This window comes from Stenella coeruleoalba (genome assembly GCF_951394435.1).
Source record: "Stenella coeruleoalba genome assembly, chromosome: 2".
NCBI classification, from domain to species: domain Eukaryota; kingdom Metazoa; phylum Chordata; class Mammalia; order Artiodactyla; family Delphinidae; genus Stenella; species Stenella coeruleoalba.
Genome location: NC_137147.1, coordinates 180,788,635 through 180,807,690, shown reverse-complemented (window position 1 = coordinate 180,807,690; position 19,056 = coordinate 180,788,635). Strand labels below are relative to the sequence as shown.

Below are 19,056 nucleotides of genomic sequence, written 5' to 3'. Positions count from 1 at the left end.
CCTGTGCTCTGCAACGGGAGAGGCCACAGCAGTGAGATGCCTGCGTACCGAAAAAAAAAAAAAAAAAAAAAGACATGTTGAGTTTTTATTCCAAATCTATTTTAAACCCAATTTAAATTTATTCACATCTTATGGCATCAAAACTGACAAAATTAGTTTGTGAATTCCTTCATTTTCTACTTAAAAACACCAAATTAGTTGTTAAAAATTCTTCATGTTAGTTTTTAAACGTGGTCAGAGAAACTTTGGGACCACTTCACTTGCTTCTTTCCACACAGCACATTATAGGTGTGAATTGCCAACAATGGAAAGCGAATTTGATGTTGCTACTTTTTTATCTTTGGTTTTTGAAGTTCTAGTGAAATCTTGAACTTGTAAAATAATTTTCTGTGGATGAATGTATATGAAGGATGTGGTGAAGATGATTTTGAGGAGAATTTGTCAAAATATTTTTTTCCTGCTCATTTAAGTATTTTTCAGAATCCATGTTTTTTATACTTTCTGATTTTAACCGATGGTCCCATACTGATGTACATTCAACAGTATATGGCTAAGAATAAAAACAGTGTTAAATCGTGAAATAATCAAGCCATCTTGGGCACTGCATAACTAAGCAGCTGAGGGACTCGTGTCCTGTTACAGTCCTTGTCTTCTAAACTGCGCCTCTCATTGGATATTCAAGTAGAGGCTGTCGTTTGTGTTGTTTCACAAAGAAGACAGTGAGACCCTGTCGACACGAGTGCCTACCTGCATGCCTGCCTGCTGGCTTGTTTGTTAGTAGACGGCAGCGTCAATTTCTGGGGCGCCTGTTAGCACTTCTAGGACTTTGTCAACCGCTGTTTGAAATCCAGAAGTGGAAGTCCAAACTTCTTATCCTTGTGTTTCGGGTCCTTCGTGGTCTTCGTTTTCCTCCTCCTCTTGTACCTTCCCTCTTGTGTGTCGATCGGGAGCTGCAGCCCTTCTGCACATCTCTGTGCCTTCGCCTGAGGTGGCCTTTTCCTCCTGCCTCCTCTTCTTGCCTGGAGGACCCCCTCATCATCAAGGCAGAGAGGACATGCCCAGTCCACAGACTTGCTTGTTAGCTCTTTCCTGGCTTCTCCCTCCCCGCTGCCTCCCAGGAGGCAGTGCCTTGTCGGCTCCCAAGTACCTGGAGCGCACCTGGCTGGTAACAGCGGGTAGACTGCTGTCGTTCTTTTACCTGCCTGCCTTGGCCAGGCTTTTCTAGGGCAGGCTGTCTGATTGGTCTCTGCATTTTCTGCTCCTGGCTTAGAGAAGTTCGGTAAATAGATTGAAATGATTGGATGAACATTTTAAAGTTGAAGGTGGTTTTGTACTGAGCATGATGGCAAGTTTCGTTTTTTGGTTATTCTTGAATTTTTGTTTCTTTATCTTTTCTTAGTCGCTACTACTTTCCCCCATGTGTCTTATTTTCGTGGGTCTTCTGCCCTTTTTTGGGCTTTGCTACCTTTGTTATATTTACTTCTGTGTTTAATGCTTTTAATATAGCATCTTCCTCTTACACTCAGTTGTTTGATTAGAGCTCTTTTGTTTAGGATTCCTGCTTTTCTTTCCTATGACAAATTGAAGGTTTGAGGAAGAAACGACTGGGTAGTGTTTTCAGCAAATTTGATGCGGAGACCCCAGCACAGAAGAGAGCTTTATTTGCCAGCTTTCTGTGACCCAGTAACAATGTATTGAGTACCAGGCACTTGGCTAAAAAATTTTATGCATCGTCTCAATTTCCTAAGTTCACGTAGTTAGAACATGCTAGAGTCAGAATTCAAATGCAAGCACTTTTCAGAGCTTATACTTTTTTTCCAACTGAAATATAATACACATCAAAGTGCATATGTGTGTGTGTGTTTGTGTGTGTGTGTGTGTGTGTATAGATTTTCGCAAACTGAACACACCTCTGTAACCGCCACCCAGATTGGATAAAGCACCTAGAAGTACCAGCTGTGCTCCTTTCTGGTCACTGTACACCTTCCCGCAGCCCAGTCTCTTCTGACAGCGTAGATGAATCTTACCTGTTCGTGTCTCTTATGTCAAAGGTATCACAGAGTACATATTCTTCTGTGTCTGGCTTTTCCCTCTCAACATTGTGTTTAGGAGATTCACTCATCTTAGTGCATTTGTGGACCATTCATTTCCATTGCTATGTAGTATTCTGTTACATGAATATTCCAGAAGTTTTTTCAAGTTCTATTTTGGTGGACACTTGGGTGATTTGTAGTCTGGAACTGTGACAGGTAGTGCTGGTGTGCCTGTTCTGGCGCATTTCTTTTGGTGAGAACTGAACACAGGTACTCATTTCTGTCCAGTGTATCTGAGGAGTAGAGTTTCTGAGTCTCAGGCTTCGGGTATATTGAGCTTTGGTAGAGACACTGGCAAACAGTTTTCCACAGTGTGAACTCCCGCAGGCCCAGCATACAAGTTGTAAATGCTGTTGGTCTTTGCCAACACCTGGGATTATCTTTCTTTATGTAGTTCTTCTAATTGCATGTGTCGTGGCATCGCGGTTTGTTTTGATTTTCTTTTCGCCGGTGACTAATAACATTGAGCACCTTTTCGTATATGTATTAGCCATTTGGGTATCTCTTGTGAAGTTTCTGTAAGTCTTTCGCTTATTTTTCTGTTGGATTATCTGTCATTTTCTAATTCATTCGTTGGAATTCTTTACATATTCTGCATGTGAGTCCTTGGTCGCGTGTTCTGTATGTATATGCGTATCTGTGTATCTCAACTATGTGCACACTGGTTCCCTTCACGCCCTTGATAGTGTCTGATGAAAAGGACTGTGGCTTTTAAAGTTCTATCAGTTACAGATGCGCATGGTTATTGCGGACTTTGTGACTGTAACGCGCGCTCTGGGCCCGTGCCTTCTACTCCTTTAGTCTCTCACTGTAGGCACCGCTTTTAACTCTTCTACCTGATCTGTTTAATATTTTAAGCCATATTTCCAAAATAAAATCCTGAATTGCTGTTTCTTGATTTTCCTTTTTCTTTAGCATTCGGCACCGTCTGTGACTTCCCTTTGTGGAAGAGGAGGAATAACTCTTGCTCCTGTAGGGCCCTCACACATACACACGTATTTTCCACCCCTCGTATTGTGACTAGAGCTACGGCATGATCTTGCTGTGCACTCTTGACACTGTTGTGACTATGGAAGCACTATTCATATCTGATCCATGCAGTAAACTAAAATTACTTTCCTTTCCTGCCCAACTTCTTATATTTTTTGGAGTTAATAGTTTTTAATATTCCTTATTTATTTTGTTTGCTTAGTTTTTCATGTACTTAACATTAATTGAATCTCAAACTTGCCATGAGTTATCTCAATAAATCTTTTCTCAAAATAGAAGCGTCAAATACTCTGTTAATTAATTCTTCTTCACCTAACCTCTGTTTTTAAAAATAGTTCTTCATTTTATTTTGTTTAGTCTCATGTTAGAGGCCTTCCTCAGGTGTCTGGTAATCTTTGAATTTCTGCTCATGTTTGAGTTAGAAACTAAAAGCTCATCTGAGTCTCTGAGCCCGGGGGGAGCTTGCTGGCTGTGACACACGATACAGGGCCCGGCCGGGCTGTTCTCTGGGGCTTTGGGTCCCCATATCCAGGTCGTTCCTCTGGGGCTGCAGGCTCCCCAGAAAGGACTCTTTCGATCTTTTTCTCTGGCAGAAAAGGCCTGGCTACTGGCATGCTGAAACTTTGGCATTTATTGTGTCATTTATTGCATTTAGAACAGTTTTCCCACCGTCAGCTGTGCCTTGCCTCTCCCAGTCTAGAGGTTCTTTCTTCTGTCTCCAGGGTAAACGCGACATTTTCCGTCAGGAAGAGACCTGGGGTCGGGGGAGGGTCTCAGTGCTTCTGTCACCGTCAGGCGTCCAGGCTGGGCCTGGCGCTTCAGCTCCTGAGCCATTGGGAGCTCTGCCTGGACATCTGGTTTCCTCTTGGCTTTCTTTACTGCTGGTTTAGGACCCGGTGTTTGCACATTGCCTGAGTCATTGCTGCTTGTGCATCTGTTCTTCATCTTAAAAATGTTGGTTGCTCTTGGCTCTTCTTTTCTCCACCTTTAAGATTGTATGTCATCTTACTGTCATTTCAGTGGTGCTCTGGGAGGGGGTAAAGGTGGATGCCTGAGTTTATTCTGCCATCTTTACCCCAGAGGGGCTGAGTGTCACTGGAGCGCGCGGCGTGATGGGGGGGCGTAGAAGGACCTGGCCTCGTCTGTAGATTAGCACGGGTGATTAGCAGTAAGTAGTCTGTGTTACGGATGCACACGTGTGAGGAACAGCATCTAAGTGTGAATTACTCTGGAGTCGAGTGAGCCACGAGGTGTTAGAGCTGCTTTCAAGGGGGGATGTGCCCATGCCACTCAGTCTTCACGGAGATAGATCCAGGTACTTGAGAGGCGATCCCTTGGATGTGCATTTTCAAACATCACTCTGGCTGGTGGACTAGAAGGAAGCAAAACGGCAACTGCCCGGGTGTGTTACCCCCGCCCCACCCCCAGATATTAAAGAGTTAGCCTCACAAGTGAGTGGGGCGGAGTCCCCTGCCACCTGCTGGCGTCTCTCAGTTACTACTGACCCATGGCATACCGGAAGGCTTGGCGCTGTTAATAGTTACAGTAGAAGCGGAATGTAGTTAGTTATATAATTGTAGCTATTCAAGTTTAATTCCAGTAAACTCTTCTTATAAGAGTAGGACATGATAAAGGATTTGTTACCAAAGAAAAATTAATCAGCTTTCATATAAACTTGATGCCTGTTGTTACGTCCCTTATTTAGATGCCTGTCCACTTCAGGTTGTTTGTTAGAAATGCATGTGGCTGGTGCAGTGTTGATTTTGGCTCTTTCGAACAGAAAGATGAACCTAAATAATTATATAACCCCATAGATACGATCATCTCTACTGCAGCCCCTAGTAATCTATCAATATATACCAACTCTTGCCAGATGTGATCTCTCTGGCAGACTGTGAGTTATGGTAGTTCAATATTAGTTCCCTGACAAATGCGGGTATGCTTATCAATCTGGATATGTCTGTGAGAATGTTATTCAGTGAATTTCATTTGTCATATGTATCATGTTGAAAAACAGTAATTGCTGTACCAATCATTGAAAATCTAAAGATTTCCAAAGGAAGCAAGAAAATCAGATTTAGTAAATACATAATCCTGATTGTTTTCGTGTAGTTTTGAAGCTCACTTAAGGGGAAGGACTCTATTCTGAGTTAATTAAGGAGCTTACACGGCTATTTTGTCCACAGCTGAGAAAGTTCGTATTAAGAATTTCTGCCAGTGTTTCATACAGTACATTTAAGAAGAAAGTCATTGCCGCGGGAATTATCGCAGAGTAATAGGGTATCTTACGTCTGAGTAGGTTGAGCATCATTTCTCTGTGGCAGTGCTGTCCAGTAGAACTTTCTGTGGTCATGTTGTACATTAGGGCAGCCACTTGTTATCTGTGGCTATCAGGCACTTGAAATATGGTCAGTGTGACTGAGGAACTGAATTTTTAATTTTAATGGCCGCATGTGTCTAGTGGCTGTTATATTGGGCTGTGTAGCTGTTGTTTGGGTGATAGTTTAATAGCAGAAAAACGAGGGAGAGAAAAAAGGGGAAGACTTTAACAGCTGAGTTGTTTCTTAGGTTTGAATGCCTTGGGGATTTTGAGAAAACAAAAATGGCCCTATCTTAAATCAGAGGATAATTTTTGTCCTTTAAGTTTTACTACTTTGTTAAAAACTCTTTTAGTGAAGACCAGCAGTCATAGACACAGTCTGTTTTTCATCAGTGTACATTCCTAGAAATACTTTAATGTAGAAATACTTTAATGTGGATCTCATTTTTCTATTAGAATTACATTTCTGGGGGAAAAAAAGGACATAGCAGCTAAAAGAGCATCAATATATGTGACTGGCCTGTGTCACAAAAAATATAAACTGTTGATAATTTGAAATAATAAAACATATGCCCAGGTCCCATAAAAAGTAGATCTAAGTGGAACTGTATATAAGTTCTTCAGTTGTATAGTAGAGTACATAAAATTTGCTACTAAAATTAATAGCAATTAATTTTAGAATCTAGAATTAATGGTAGAATCTGGAATGCTTTTTGACAACTTAAGTCAGTAACTCAGGTCTTAACCAAAAAATAACCAAAATCATAAAAAAGGGGAGACAGAAGTTGGAAGGAATCTTGTTTATCTCTTTCTAAATTTCTTTCTGGCTGTTCTAGATAAGCACTCAGAGTCAAATATCAGCGATCATTCAGATTCTTGGTTGTGTGCCCGCTGTACGCTGGACTCTGTTCTTATGGGCTGGATGGGAGCGGGGAGGGAAGGTCATCACTGCCTTGATTGGACAGTGGCCTCTGTAGCCGCAGACTGGGGTAAGGGAGCAGACAGCATGCACGCAGTCATAGCGCAGTCGGGCAAGTGCCGATGGAGCACGGAACAGAAAGGCTGGAGCGCCAGCTTGGAGTTAGGGAAGGCGAAAGCCGTTTTTAGGTGGCCACTCATTAGACTTTCCAGAATGGGAGTTTGCCTGCATGTTGTACAGTGGAAGGTAGGTTAAAATGGTTGCAGGATTTCATGGTAGCTGTATATTTATTGATAACTAGGGAAATGATGACCTCTGAAGATGTATATACTGTTAGGAAAGGTGAATGTTTAAGTCCACTGTGCTGTTTAATGTGTGGTACTGAATCCCAGTCACTCTAGAGGCCTGCATCTTAGAAATTACTGGAAGCTTTTCAGAATTCTTAGAACATTCAATTTGTATGTATCGTGGATGAATTGTTGAAAGTAAACGCACAAAAGGGTGATAAGAATGAAAATGGAAATTAAATATTATTGATCAAAGATAGTGCCAGGATTTAAGTTGGTGAAAGATGGGAACTGTCTACATTTTCAGCTAGAAAACTGATGACCTCAAAAGATAGATTAGGAGTCATCGAGTGTTGATGGACAATTCTAGTTTGCTAAAGTACATGTGAAGTTAATTTTACCGAAGTAAAATTGCTCTCAAATCTTTTTTTAATCGAGTTTTAATCCTACTAACCGTCTATACTATATATAAAAAACACTGACTAATAATAGGGCACATTTATCTGTAACTTTGATTTATGTGATTATAGATTTCTGAAATAGGGAATATCTTTGAAACAGAATGTTAAATATTTTTCATTCCTGTTTATTTAAGATGCAGAAGATAAGTGTATAATAGAAGGCCACAACTGTACATTTGTTCGCGACTTCAATAGAATTAAACCTTCAGGAAACGCAGAAACACTAGGTAGGTGTTTTCTTGCTCTTTGTTCCTTTTGGACTGAAACAGACTTTTTAATTATTTTCCTTGTTTTATTTTCTTACAGAATTACTACTGAAAGAATTTTTTGAATATTTTGGAAATTTCGCGTTCAATAAAAATTCCATTAATATTCGACAGGTAAATACTGTTTCAATGTTTGGTTATTAGCTACATGGTCTTCTACTGCACTAATATTTAACGAGTTTAGTTTTCAAAGCACTGTAACAAATGTCATTGCATGTCACCTCTATGGTGATAGACGGTAATAAGAAAGCTGGTGCCTTAGTGGAGCTACATGACTTGGCTAAGATCAGTCATCTAGTGTCTGGAGGAGCAAAGGCCAGCTCTTTTCAACTTCTGCCTTTGTCACGTGGCCAAGTAACTTTGTGTCACTTACTACTAATACTGTGTCCTTCAAAATGTGGAATATATTCTGAAAGTTTTTTAGAAAGCATGATTTTACATATAGTTCTCTTTAAACTGGATTTGGGTTTCTATGAAAGAAACAGAATACCTAGTCCCAAAGATAGATGTGAGTGATTCCCTCAGTTTGAACCCTTAGGGTTTAAAGTACTTAGGCAAGTGAATTATGATTTGGGTTCATCTGAGTAGCTGGAATGACAGACATTTTCCCTAAAGAGAATCTATCAGAGTAAACCCTGAGCAAAACTTGTTTGCACGTGGGAAATACTCGAGATGGCGCTCCGGGTCTGTTCTGCTCAGCATGTAGGTATCTGGTTACAGCCCTTAGAAGACGGGCTTCATAAAGCACATACTCAGATATTGTTTTTGTTTCTTCAACTCTCCTTTTTTCATTCTTCCCTAACCCTTATCCTGCTCATGGAGATCTTGTTTTTAACAAATAAAAAAGAAAGAAAGTGTGGGGTTGGGAGAGGGTAGAGGCACAGCGCTCTGGACTGCAGTCTAGAAGGAAGAAGGCACGGAGCATAGGGAGTTCTTCACCCTTTCTGCACCCTTACCCCTTAAGGTTCAGGGATGGTGGTCAGGCAGGACCCTGCGGGGCAGCGGCTTGAGAGGAGTTAGGGAATTAACGGGCTGCTCGCGTTGGAGACCTGACTGCTGGTTTTGCAGTGTCTGAGTCATATATGTGGTGTCATTTGCAAGAGGAAACGATTATATAGGCTAGTGGATCACTGATGTTTGTGTGACTCGAGCTCTAGCTTTTCTTTTTATTTCTGTGTCTTACCTGGCAGAGCCTTATTTAAGTTGGATCTTTAGGAATGTAGATGGGAAACGTCTAGTGTTTTTAAATGAATAATCCTTTGTTCCTTCTCTTCCTTTCTCATTTCATGTTTGTGCAACATTAATTACTATATTTAATTTAAGGCTTCTGATTTTGTGTGCTTCTATTCCCACTGTAATAAGTATGTTTTTAGCAAGTTTCAAATGTAACTGTATCTTGTTTTCTGCCATTTTTCTTTTTCATATTTTTTTTCTTTCCCAGCTCTATTCTGTTAGGTAAATATTATGTTATTTTAAAAATACTTTTATTGGTTGACTCAGCCCAGATACCTCTCATCAGAGCAGTGACATCATCATCCGTAGCTCATAAACCTAATTTACTTTTCTCTAAAGAATATTCATAAAACTACAGTGGAAAAAATCAGTCAGAAGTACACACACACATATACACTAACTCATAACATGCATATATACCCACTCCCCTTGGGGAAGAAACTCTTTACTCTGTAAAGTTAATGCTGGTATTTTATGCATTTTTGACATTTTATTAAACCAAACAGTTTTTATATCTGAGCCCTTCATATATTTATACATCTTTGTCTTCCTTGTAATTATCTGTAGGGAAGGGAACAAAACAAACCTGAATCTTCTCCACTGCACATTCAGAATCCTTTTGAAACTTCTCTCAACATTAGCAAAAATGTAAGTCAAAGTCAGCTGCAAAAATTTGTAGATCTGGCCAGAGAAAGTGCCTGGATTTTACATCAGGAAGATAAAGATCGCCTTTCGCCATCAAATAATCAGCCCTGGGGGCTGGCAGCCCTGCTGCTACCTTCTGTAGCAAATAGTATGTCTCTTGCCAAGAAGAAAAAGAAGCCTGCAAGTGAAAGAATTAAAAACTTGTTGGAATCCATAAAAAGTGAGAGTACAGAAAATTCCACAGCCACCAATGGGTAAAGAGCAGTTAGTACGCAGGCGTGATGGCTGCTCCTTCGCTTTCAGAACTGGTTTTAGCCTCTAAGATAATCCCTGGACTGCCTGGAAGAATGGTGTGAAATTCTGGCAGATCACACTTTCATCCGATGTCTCTGTTTTCATGATCTTCTCATTGGGCCCCTTAAACTGGTCTGACATTCTGCGATGTTTTCAGTCTGAAAGCCAGTGGCACTGTATTAAAACGCCAGCCATGGGAACAGGTGAAAGAAGATTGGAATATACTTCAGTTAAAATATACAAAGCAAGTGGGAAAAATTAGTTTTACAATCAAACCATTGTTGAAATCTGCATCAGTCTCTGGGTGTAAATCATTTAGAAGGACTTCTAGGTATGTACATACGTAGGCAATGAATACAATAAAGTTGCAGAATTTGATAGTACTCTTTATTTTTGTATTCTTCAAAGTACTCGTATTCACATATAAATAAAAACAGATGGGTACTGATTTCCAAAAATGTTCATGTTTTTAAAACAGATGAATGCAGACACTTCAGTTACTACATTCTAGGTATTCTAAGCCAAATATATGAAAATACTAGTGCGCTGTATTTAAAAATATTACTTAGTTAATTTTTCTGTTTTCAAAAATAAAATCCTTTTTCTACTAGTATGTGGTATTGCCAATATTCCTTCACTTCTCTTTTAAGAATTCCTTTCTCCCTGTGGGGAATAGGTATGTATTGAAATACTATTTCCATTACATTCCCTGTAGAGTAACTTTCAGTTTATGCAGCAAATATAGAGTTGGAAAATACACACTTGAGCCAGCTGACTTCACGGTGAATTACTCAGCCGCTTTGGGCCCCAGTTTTCTCTTCTGTTAAATGGGGATGATAATAGTGCCTCCTTCACCAGCTGGCTGTGAAGGTTAGGCGAGGCCCATAGGAAAGTGCAAGGTCATGGGCCTGGCACTTAGCACATGTTTGTAATGTTTGTGGTATAGAATTATTATTCTTGCTACTCAGAATACAAATGTAGCATTTGTACTGGTTTTCAAAATAGTTTCCCATCTAAATTTTAGGTCAGAAACGATAATGAGCTCTGCTTGGGGCGTTATGGGAAACTCATTAATAGAATTGTCATGAAGCACGTAAGTTCTGTGCCCATGTGCCGTGCTATTTGGTTTCACATCTGAAACCAACAAACAGGCAGGCATCAGTGTTCTTCTATACAGGCGGTGTCCTTAAATTAGAAGCCGTTTTTCATTTGTTTTTTAATTAGGTTAATTCTGTTGGGCCGGAAATCTGTATTGAGAGTTAAAAAGAGGTTTAAAGAGCATAAATATTTAAGAGTTTCTAAATGAAATGATTTTTTTCTGTTCACAGGTATTTGATTGGACATTTTCATTTTCTGGTTGGTGTTAAGTCTGAAATGGTCATTTAAGCACAAAAAGTATGCATATGTCTTAGCACTTCTTTTCTGTTTTGTAATTTATAGAATAACTTTGACACCCTAGGTCTGTTTTACTTTTCAGAATGAGGTTTAATTATAGGATGTTTTAATCTACACTGATCTTTTTTTTATTTTTTAATTTATTTTTGGCTGTGTTGGGTCTTCATTGCTGCGCATGGGCTTTCTCTAGTTGCGGTGAGCGGGGGCTACTCTTCGTTGCGGTGTGCGGGCTTCTCATTGCAGTGGCTTCTCTTGTTGCGGAGCACAGGCTCTAGAGCGCAGGCTCAGTAGTTGAAGCGCCCGGGCTTAGTTGCTCCGCGGCATGTGGGATCTTCCCGAACCAGGGATTGAACCTGTGTCACCTGCATTGGCAGGCGAATTCTTAACCACTGTGCCACCAGGGAAGTCCCTACACTAATCTTTTAACATGAAGTTTTCATTCCAGTAAACTGCATATGACTACAAACAAATGTATTATGTTTTTTCATAAGTTCATTGTATCACTTACCAAATTTTTAAAAGAGAGTTTTTATTACATCTTAGGGGATAATCAGCAGTTATTTGTCATTGCCATTTCTTAGTTAAAACTAACTGCAGCAATAAAGGTAAGGAAAATTTTTCAAGGTTTTTCTTTTCTAGCTATTATGAGGGTTTCATCCACTAACTCTCATGAACAATAAGTTTTATTCTCTGTGTGAAAGTAACTTTGATGTGAGCCTACCTGAATCAGATTGATTTCATTATACATCATTCCTGATTTTATAGCCCACTAGGCTAATTCGTGGAGTTATTATCCATTTTTAGGAGATCAGAGAATTGTCCAGACATTCTAGGAAATGTCCAGACATTCTAGGAAAACATCCTAGAATGTCCAGACATTCTAGGAAAACAACGTGTAATCTGTCTCATTCACAGACCTTCAGTCATCATAGAGAAGAAGAGAGGAAAGTTGGACTTTCTTCCTGCGATCATTCACTACTTAGCTCTTTGTTTTGCTCTAGGGTGAGACCAGAATTAGACTGTTTCAAGTCACTTCATGTTCCTAGAAATCACTTGGCCTTAGACATACAGCCCTATTCAATTCGTTACAGCCTGATGCTGCCACAGTAGGCAAACGCCACATTTACATGTATAATTTAAACCTGCACAGAGAACACCTGCAGCAAAACCCGCAGAAAGAGCCACCAGGCAGTCGCTGCACGTCCGGGTAGCAGCTCTTCTCCACTCTCCAGAGTTCCGTGTTCAGTTGGTGAGTAGCTGTCCTAGTGTCTCGGTTCAGCCCCTTCAGGAGCCGTTGTGGGAGGGGAACATTCAAAACGCTGTAGCAAGGAAGAAACTGTTTCTACCGGAGATAGAAGAGGCCGATGTTCGTCAAATAGAATAGGGTAGGCCTTGAAGGAACTGTAATCCCTGTAGACCAAAGGAGGGGCCATAGGGATTGTCATTCTGGCAGCAGAAGGCAGTGTAAATGGGAGTCAGGAGGACGAAGCGCGTTTGGAGTGCGGGCCGCCTGACCGGTTGGGGTGGGGTTTTGGCTGTGATACTCAGAGAGTCGAGGTTGAGCAAGATGGTGAAGGACAGCGAGTTAAGGAGGTTGAGTATATTTTCAGCGGTAGAGCATTGAAGGTTTTTGTGTACGAGAGTAATAAAAGTTAAAGCAGTACTTTAGATGATTAATCTGTTGATATTAAGTAGTTATCAAGCGCCGCTGCTTTTTTCTTAGCAAATTTGAGTACCTTAGGTTCCATCATTGAGTTAGATAAAATTTGGCTGTTAAATTTTGCACACAGGTCCAGGAGCTGACTCTCATATACCTCAGAAGAGTATTTAACAAGAAGGCAAAGTTTAAGTGGCTTAAAGCCATCATCAGGAAATATCATCAGGTCATGGTATGTAATTTTATGTAAAGCCTTCCTAATGAGAAATTCTTTGCAGTATATACTTGGACAGGAATGAAAACATGATCAGAAGTCACTTTTCACCTTGGGATGATGTTGGAAATTTTATTTTAAATACTTGAAAGGCTTATTTTAGTTTCCATGCTGAGTTCAATTTCTTGTGGATACATATTCCAACGAATATAAACATTACAATGTTCCTCTGGAATTCCCATGGAGCAACTCCCAGAAAATGTCTATTTTAGGTGGAATCTTTAATCAGAAATATCTATGATACAGGATATATAAATCACCACAAACTATTTTGAAAATACACTCTTTATATTTCAAATGCGATCCCTTATGTTATCTGTGTGTATGTGTATCCACCCAGCTTTAAGTGCTCAGTGGGGTCAAAACTAGATTAAAGTCATTATTCACTTTTTCTGTCTACTTTCAGATGAATACATTTAAACTTTTTTTTTTTTTCACGGCAAAGTTTCTAATCTTTTAGGATGGGGTGCTGAGATGTTTTAAAGAGAGTATTGGAAAGATGGGATTTGAAACAGTAAATGTTACACTGTGAAGAATACATAGTATGGTAAAATACCTAATTTGGAATAGAGCAAGTCCAACATAATGAAAAATATAAATTATAAATGATATTTTCTGGGTTTCTTTTGAAGTATGACACATTGAAAACTTACTACAATGGATGCCGTCAAATAAAATGGAGCAAGTTAATGAAAGATTACAAATTAGGTTTGTGTTATGTTCTGTGTCACCAAATTCATTAACGTGTCAGGCACAATGGAAGTCATACATCTTGAAGCTTCTTATTACAGAGTTACTGGTACTTGGCTTAGATTAATGGTGCCTAATGGTTAGAGTTTTAATTAATCTTTGCTAAACTTACACGTGGGCTTGGAGAGTGGTGTGAAATAACATTAACATCTCTTTGTCTCAAAAACTGAGTAAAAGGTGGATTATGAAGCTGGCTGATGTCTTGCAGTGGAATTTGAAACTCAAAGCCTGATTTTTTTTTTTTTTTTACTTCATGTGAGATGTGTATTATAATTCTATAGATACGCCTGTCAGTCTAACAGTAGCACAAGCTTCACCTTGTGTTTCTTCTTTAGCAGTTGATTTTGGTGATTTGAGAAGGACTGTTTGTTTATGATTTATGTGATAATGTCCCCTTTCCCCCCAGTTCTCTAATCAAACCTAAAGCAAGTATCTTTGGCATTTCCCTGCTAGATTCTTGGCATCACTGGTTGTAAAGCTCAGTTATCAGGACTGAGGGGTCTTCTTCAGCTTTATATAATTGAATTTTTAAAACAGAGGATTACAGCATTTTTCGTATATTTTTTATTTGATCAAAATATTTTTATATTTTGATATCTTTCTTTTTTAAAAAAGTGATGACTAGAATAACAGTGAGCAGTGGTACTTCACTTATCTCTTGTTAAGTGGTAAGATGGGTTCAAATGAACACATTTTTCATATAACACTGATTTCCAGAGCTTCATCCTCATCTCTGGACATAGGACTGTCAAATGATTATTTTAGTCCCACCTCTAGAACTTCATCATTATTGTGCACTGGACTTTGTGCTTTACTTCCAATTCAACCTGTTTTATTTATTTATTTATTTATTTATTTAGGCTGTGCTGGGTCTTCATTGCGGCACGCGGGCTGTTCGTTGCAGGATTCTCTCTAGTTGTGGTGCACGGGCTCAGTAGTTGAGATGTGCGGGCTCCAGAGTGCGCAGGCTTAGTTGTTCCATGGCATGTGGGATCTTAGTTCCCCAACCAGGGATCGAACGCATGTCCCCTGCATTGGAAGGCGGATTCTTAACCACTGGACCACCTGGAAAGTCCCTCAACCTGTTTTAAATTAAAATTATTTTCTTCCTCAAAACTGGCTAACCTCATAATTGGCTCATTTCTGTTGTTGGTATCATTATTCTCTGCCACCATAGCTCAGACTCTGGGATCCTTTTAGACTCCTTTTTTTTTTCACCTTGTTTAATTAATCTCTCTATTTCTGTTGCCATTAGCTTAGTTTATGTCATTACCTCTCTTCTAACTTAATACAATAATGTATTAGCTAGTTTCCCAACCCACTGTTTTCCCTCTTCTGTGTACCCATGTAAACCGTCAATTTTCAGAGGAATAGGAGTCAAAGTACCTTTTATGGTAAATTAACATTAAATTATATGTGTTTATTGCAGTTCTAAAGATACCTTGAAACTGTGCAGAGCTTAAGGTCATTCTAAATATCAGGTGTACAAAACATATACCAGTTGAAGGTTCTAATTAGTACAAAGCACTGGATTCTTTTCTGTAACATCAAAATGTCTTCTGTTTATAAACTCCACTGACTTCTGAAAGTTTTCAAACTTCTCTACTAATGACACTTAATCCCCCAAATACTGGTACAATAGAGTCATTCATTCAGTAAACATTTACCCGTGATTGCTATGTACCAGACCCTCTAAATTGAGACATACCTAGAGACGGAAGGTTTGAATTGCCAGAAAAATGATTTCTGTTCTTGGATAGAAAGGCTTAGTGTAAGGGTAACAGTTTTGCCTACGTATCAATTAATGATGATGCGGTCAATTAAAATTCTTTAAGAATTTTTTAAAGAAACTTGAAAGTCATTGGAAGTGTATGAGGAAGAATAAACATACAAAAATAGGAGAAAAAATTTTTAAAAATTCAACAAATAACATTAAAATATAAGGCACGGTAATTAAAATAATACTACTGGTTTGAGATAGACAAACCAATGGAACAGTAACAGAAATATACTCAAGATATATAAGGGAATTTACAGTGATATGATAAAGGGCAACATTTCAAATCAATAGAAAGATGGATTATTCAGTAGTGTTGGGACAACTGGTAGCTATTGGAAAAAAATAGTTTGATCCTAGTCTCACTCTAATACCCAAATAAACTCCAGGTGGGTTGGAATTTAAATGTGGAGGGGAAGAAAGTGAAATCATAAAGTCCTAAAGAAACCCTGGATGAATATTATGAACTTGGGATAGGGAAGGGTGCCTTTTCAAGGATGACGTGCATTTATAAAAGAATATATTGATAAATTTGACTACTTTAAAATGCCACAAAACAGCCATAACCAAAATTCTGATCCTAATGGAAAAAGGGCCAATTTTTCTAATAATGAGCTCCACAAATGTATAAGAAATAGGCAGAACAAAGCTATATCATAGAAGCAGTTAAAATGGACAAGTAATAAAGATGGTCAAGCTTACAGATAATTATATAAAACATTATTATTATGGAGAATTTTGAACCCAGGCAAAAGTAAACTGAAAAGTATAATGAACTTGCATAAATCCATCACCTGTTTCAATAATTAACTCGTGGCAAATTTGCTTTAATATATAACCCATTTACTTACCCAATCTGTATTATTTTAAGTATATTTCAGTCATTCTATCATTTTATCTGTAAATATGTCAGTTACTGGCAAAAGATAAGAGCTTTTTTCTAACATAATCACAAATCATTATTAAACCTAAGAAGAACAAACAAAACAATAATTCTCTAGTATCTTCATATCTACTTAGAGTTCAAGTTTCCATTGTCTTATGGATGTCACAGTTGTTTTTTCCCAAGACTGTTTGTTTGAATTGTGATCCAGTTACGGTCCCCATGTTGTGATTGGTTGGCCTGTTTCTGAAGTCTCTTGAATTCTTAGGTTTACACTTCATCTCTTTTTCTTTTGCGATATATTGAAGATATGGGGTTATCTGTCTTAGGGAGTTTCCCACAACACGGACGGTGCTGATTTTGTTGGCGCATATGATTCTGTGCTGTGCAGTTGTTCAACATTAGTGACATAAGAATATTTATCAGATTTAGAAAACTTTCAGTCATGTTCTTTCCTGTTTTTTTCCTATCTTTGTCTCTTCATCGTGGGTATTTCTAATCTGTATTACAGCTCATCAGTTTTTTTCTTTAGAGGTGTCTAATTTTTTAAACCCATTCATTCAGTTCTCAATTCCAGTAGGGTTTTTATTTTTGTTTTTTCAGTTCTAGGATTTCTATCTGGTATTTGAAATTATTTTTTCTAATTTTCTGACAGAATTCTGAGTCTCGTCTTTGATTTTCTTATAAAGTCTGTCTGATAAGTTGATTGATTATCTGGTCTGCTTCTGTGTTTCATGATGCTGACTTCTATTCTAGGATGCCTGACTGGTGGTGTTTTGTGTGTTGACATTGTATGTGGAAAATAGATTACTTGAGGGAGGGTGATGTTGATTTCCCTTCAGAATGGATTTATTTTTGCTTCTGGAAGGTGGGTGGGAGTACTTATGATCCTGGATCACTGTGGTCCAGAAGGGGCTTAAGATTTTGAATTTGGATTCAGTTCCAGATTCTAGCCTCGCCCAAAGCCAGGAGGGCTCAGCGGGGCCCCTTCTCCTCGTTAGGTCCTGAGCTCCCTTTCCCTGCGATCCTTCTGAAAGCCCTGCTCAGCTCTGATTGCCTCATCCGCAGGCGTCCCTGTGGGGAAAGCAGTCCCACGTGCTAGGCTCACCTAGTGTAGGTCTGCATCTCTGCAGTCCTGGAGGTTTTCACTGCCTTGATAGCATTTGGATGCTTTCAAGCAACTGCTTTTTGTCTTGCTCAGCTGCAAAGACAGCTGAGAGAGAGAGAGAGTTGGTATGTACTGCCTAGACTGCCATTACTGGAAGCCACTGAGTTCTTTTTGAGTCCAGCTTCTGATCCCATATGTGTGTGTATATATATATACATATATATTTTTTTTAATTTTATAGGAATGACGTATACTGTTCATTTAGTTTACTTCCTTCTAAGGGGCTTTCACATGATGTCTCAGTTGCCGAAAAGCCTTGAGTTGGGCTTTACCTAGCAGTGCGGACACCTGGCTGAAGTGAAAGCCTAGTTCACCCTTGAGGAAACAAGGTTCTGCAGGTGTTGTTCTGTGCTCGGCTTCAGAAATCAGAAATTTCCAGCTTTTACTTCTGGATTGTGATTTCCTCATAGAGGATTTTGTCCATGCCATTTGAAAGTTTAAATTTATGCCATGTGTGAATGAGTGGCAAAGTGCCCAAATAAGAATGGGGAAAATATCTTCTTTTTCCAACCATGTTCAGACACCTCAAACAACTGTGAAATACAATTTTTCTTCCAGTTTTCCAAAATATTTATCTGGGCTGAGACCAAGAATGAAAGCATTTTAGGCCAAAAACCCCTTGGAAATTTTATGATTTATAATAGAGTTCCCTTTTGAATTTTAGGCATATGTTGTTAGAGTATCTTATTTATGAACGCAAGATTTTAGTGCATTTTTACATCAGTGAAATAACTCGTGTTTCTTTTCAAAAGTTATTTTTCTAATATTTAGCTATTTCATATTTGTAGTTTTTCGGCTATATTATCAGCCTATATTTGTTTAGGTAACAGAGAGGTAGCAATTAAAAATAGCTATCATAATTTTGAGTTAGTTTTCAAATTATAATTTGATACTTGTCTTCTAGCATTGCCATATTGCCAGAAACGTTAACTCAAGTCTAAATATTTAATAAAATCATTTTGAAAAGCAAAATAATTCGGTGTTTTTATCTTGGTTGCTCTGAACAAAGCCAGTACTTCAAACTTCTCGACGCTTCAGGGTGAAAATTGTGTTAAGTAGTATTTGAATTTAAATGTGGTTTAAAATGTTTCTTAATTCTAAAGCCCTCTGTAGTTTCCGTTTTCTAAGCAATATTAGCTATATTTGATCTTTAGATGAAGAAAGATTTGACTATGATTAAATACGTACAGTACCATCCTGGAATAAATTTTATTCATAGATTAGTAAAATATGTGCAGCGTGATTTAGGAGAAAATATTTTAGGCCATTAAATTTAGTTACATAAGCTATGGTATGTTTTAAATTCTGTGCAATGAAATCTGTTTTGCTTTAAAAATAAAAAGTTCATTGCACTGGAAAATGTGGAGTATTTGTTATCCAAGACCATCAAAAGCATACCCGGTCACATATTTAGGAAAATTTTGAAATACTAGTTTTAGCCTATCAATTTAATGGCATTTGTTATGATTGTCTGATTTTCTTATCTGTATTTAAAAACCTTAAGAGGGCTTCTCTGGTGGCACAGTGGTTGAGAGTCCGCCTGCCAATGCAGGGGACACGGGTTCGTGCCCCGGTCCGGGAGGATCCCACATGCCGCGGAGCGGCTGGGCCCGTGAGCCATGGCCGCTGAGCCTGTGCGTCCGG

At 38.8% G+C, this 19,056-nt stretch overlaps 1 protein-coding gene across 4 annotated transcripts in view; it reads left to right on the top strand.

Moving 5' to 3' along the window:
* Positions 1–19,056, top strand: part of MTPAP (mitochondrial poly(A) polymerase) — a 62,396-nt gene that overhangs the window by 18,573 nt on the left and 24,767 nt on the right. Inside the window, exons 7-11 of one of the 4 annotated variants that reach the window (XM_079912734.1) lie at positions 7,205–7,297; positions 7,377–7,450; positions 9,137–9,217; positions 12,054–12,152; positions 12,694–12,792. In XM_079912734.1, coding sequence (XP_079768860.1) covers positions 7,205–7,297; positions 7,377–7,450; positions 9,137–9,217; positions 12,054–12,152; positions 12,694–12,792 — 446 coding nt within the window. Of the gene's footprint in view, positions 1–7,204; positions 7,298–7,376; positions 7,451–9,136; positions 11,585–12,053; positions 12,661–12,693; positions 15,019–19,056 lie in introns of those variants that run through there. The other 3 variants (XM_079912733.1, XM_079912732.1, XM_079912731.1) reach the window with 3 other exon arrangements.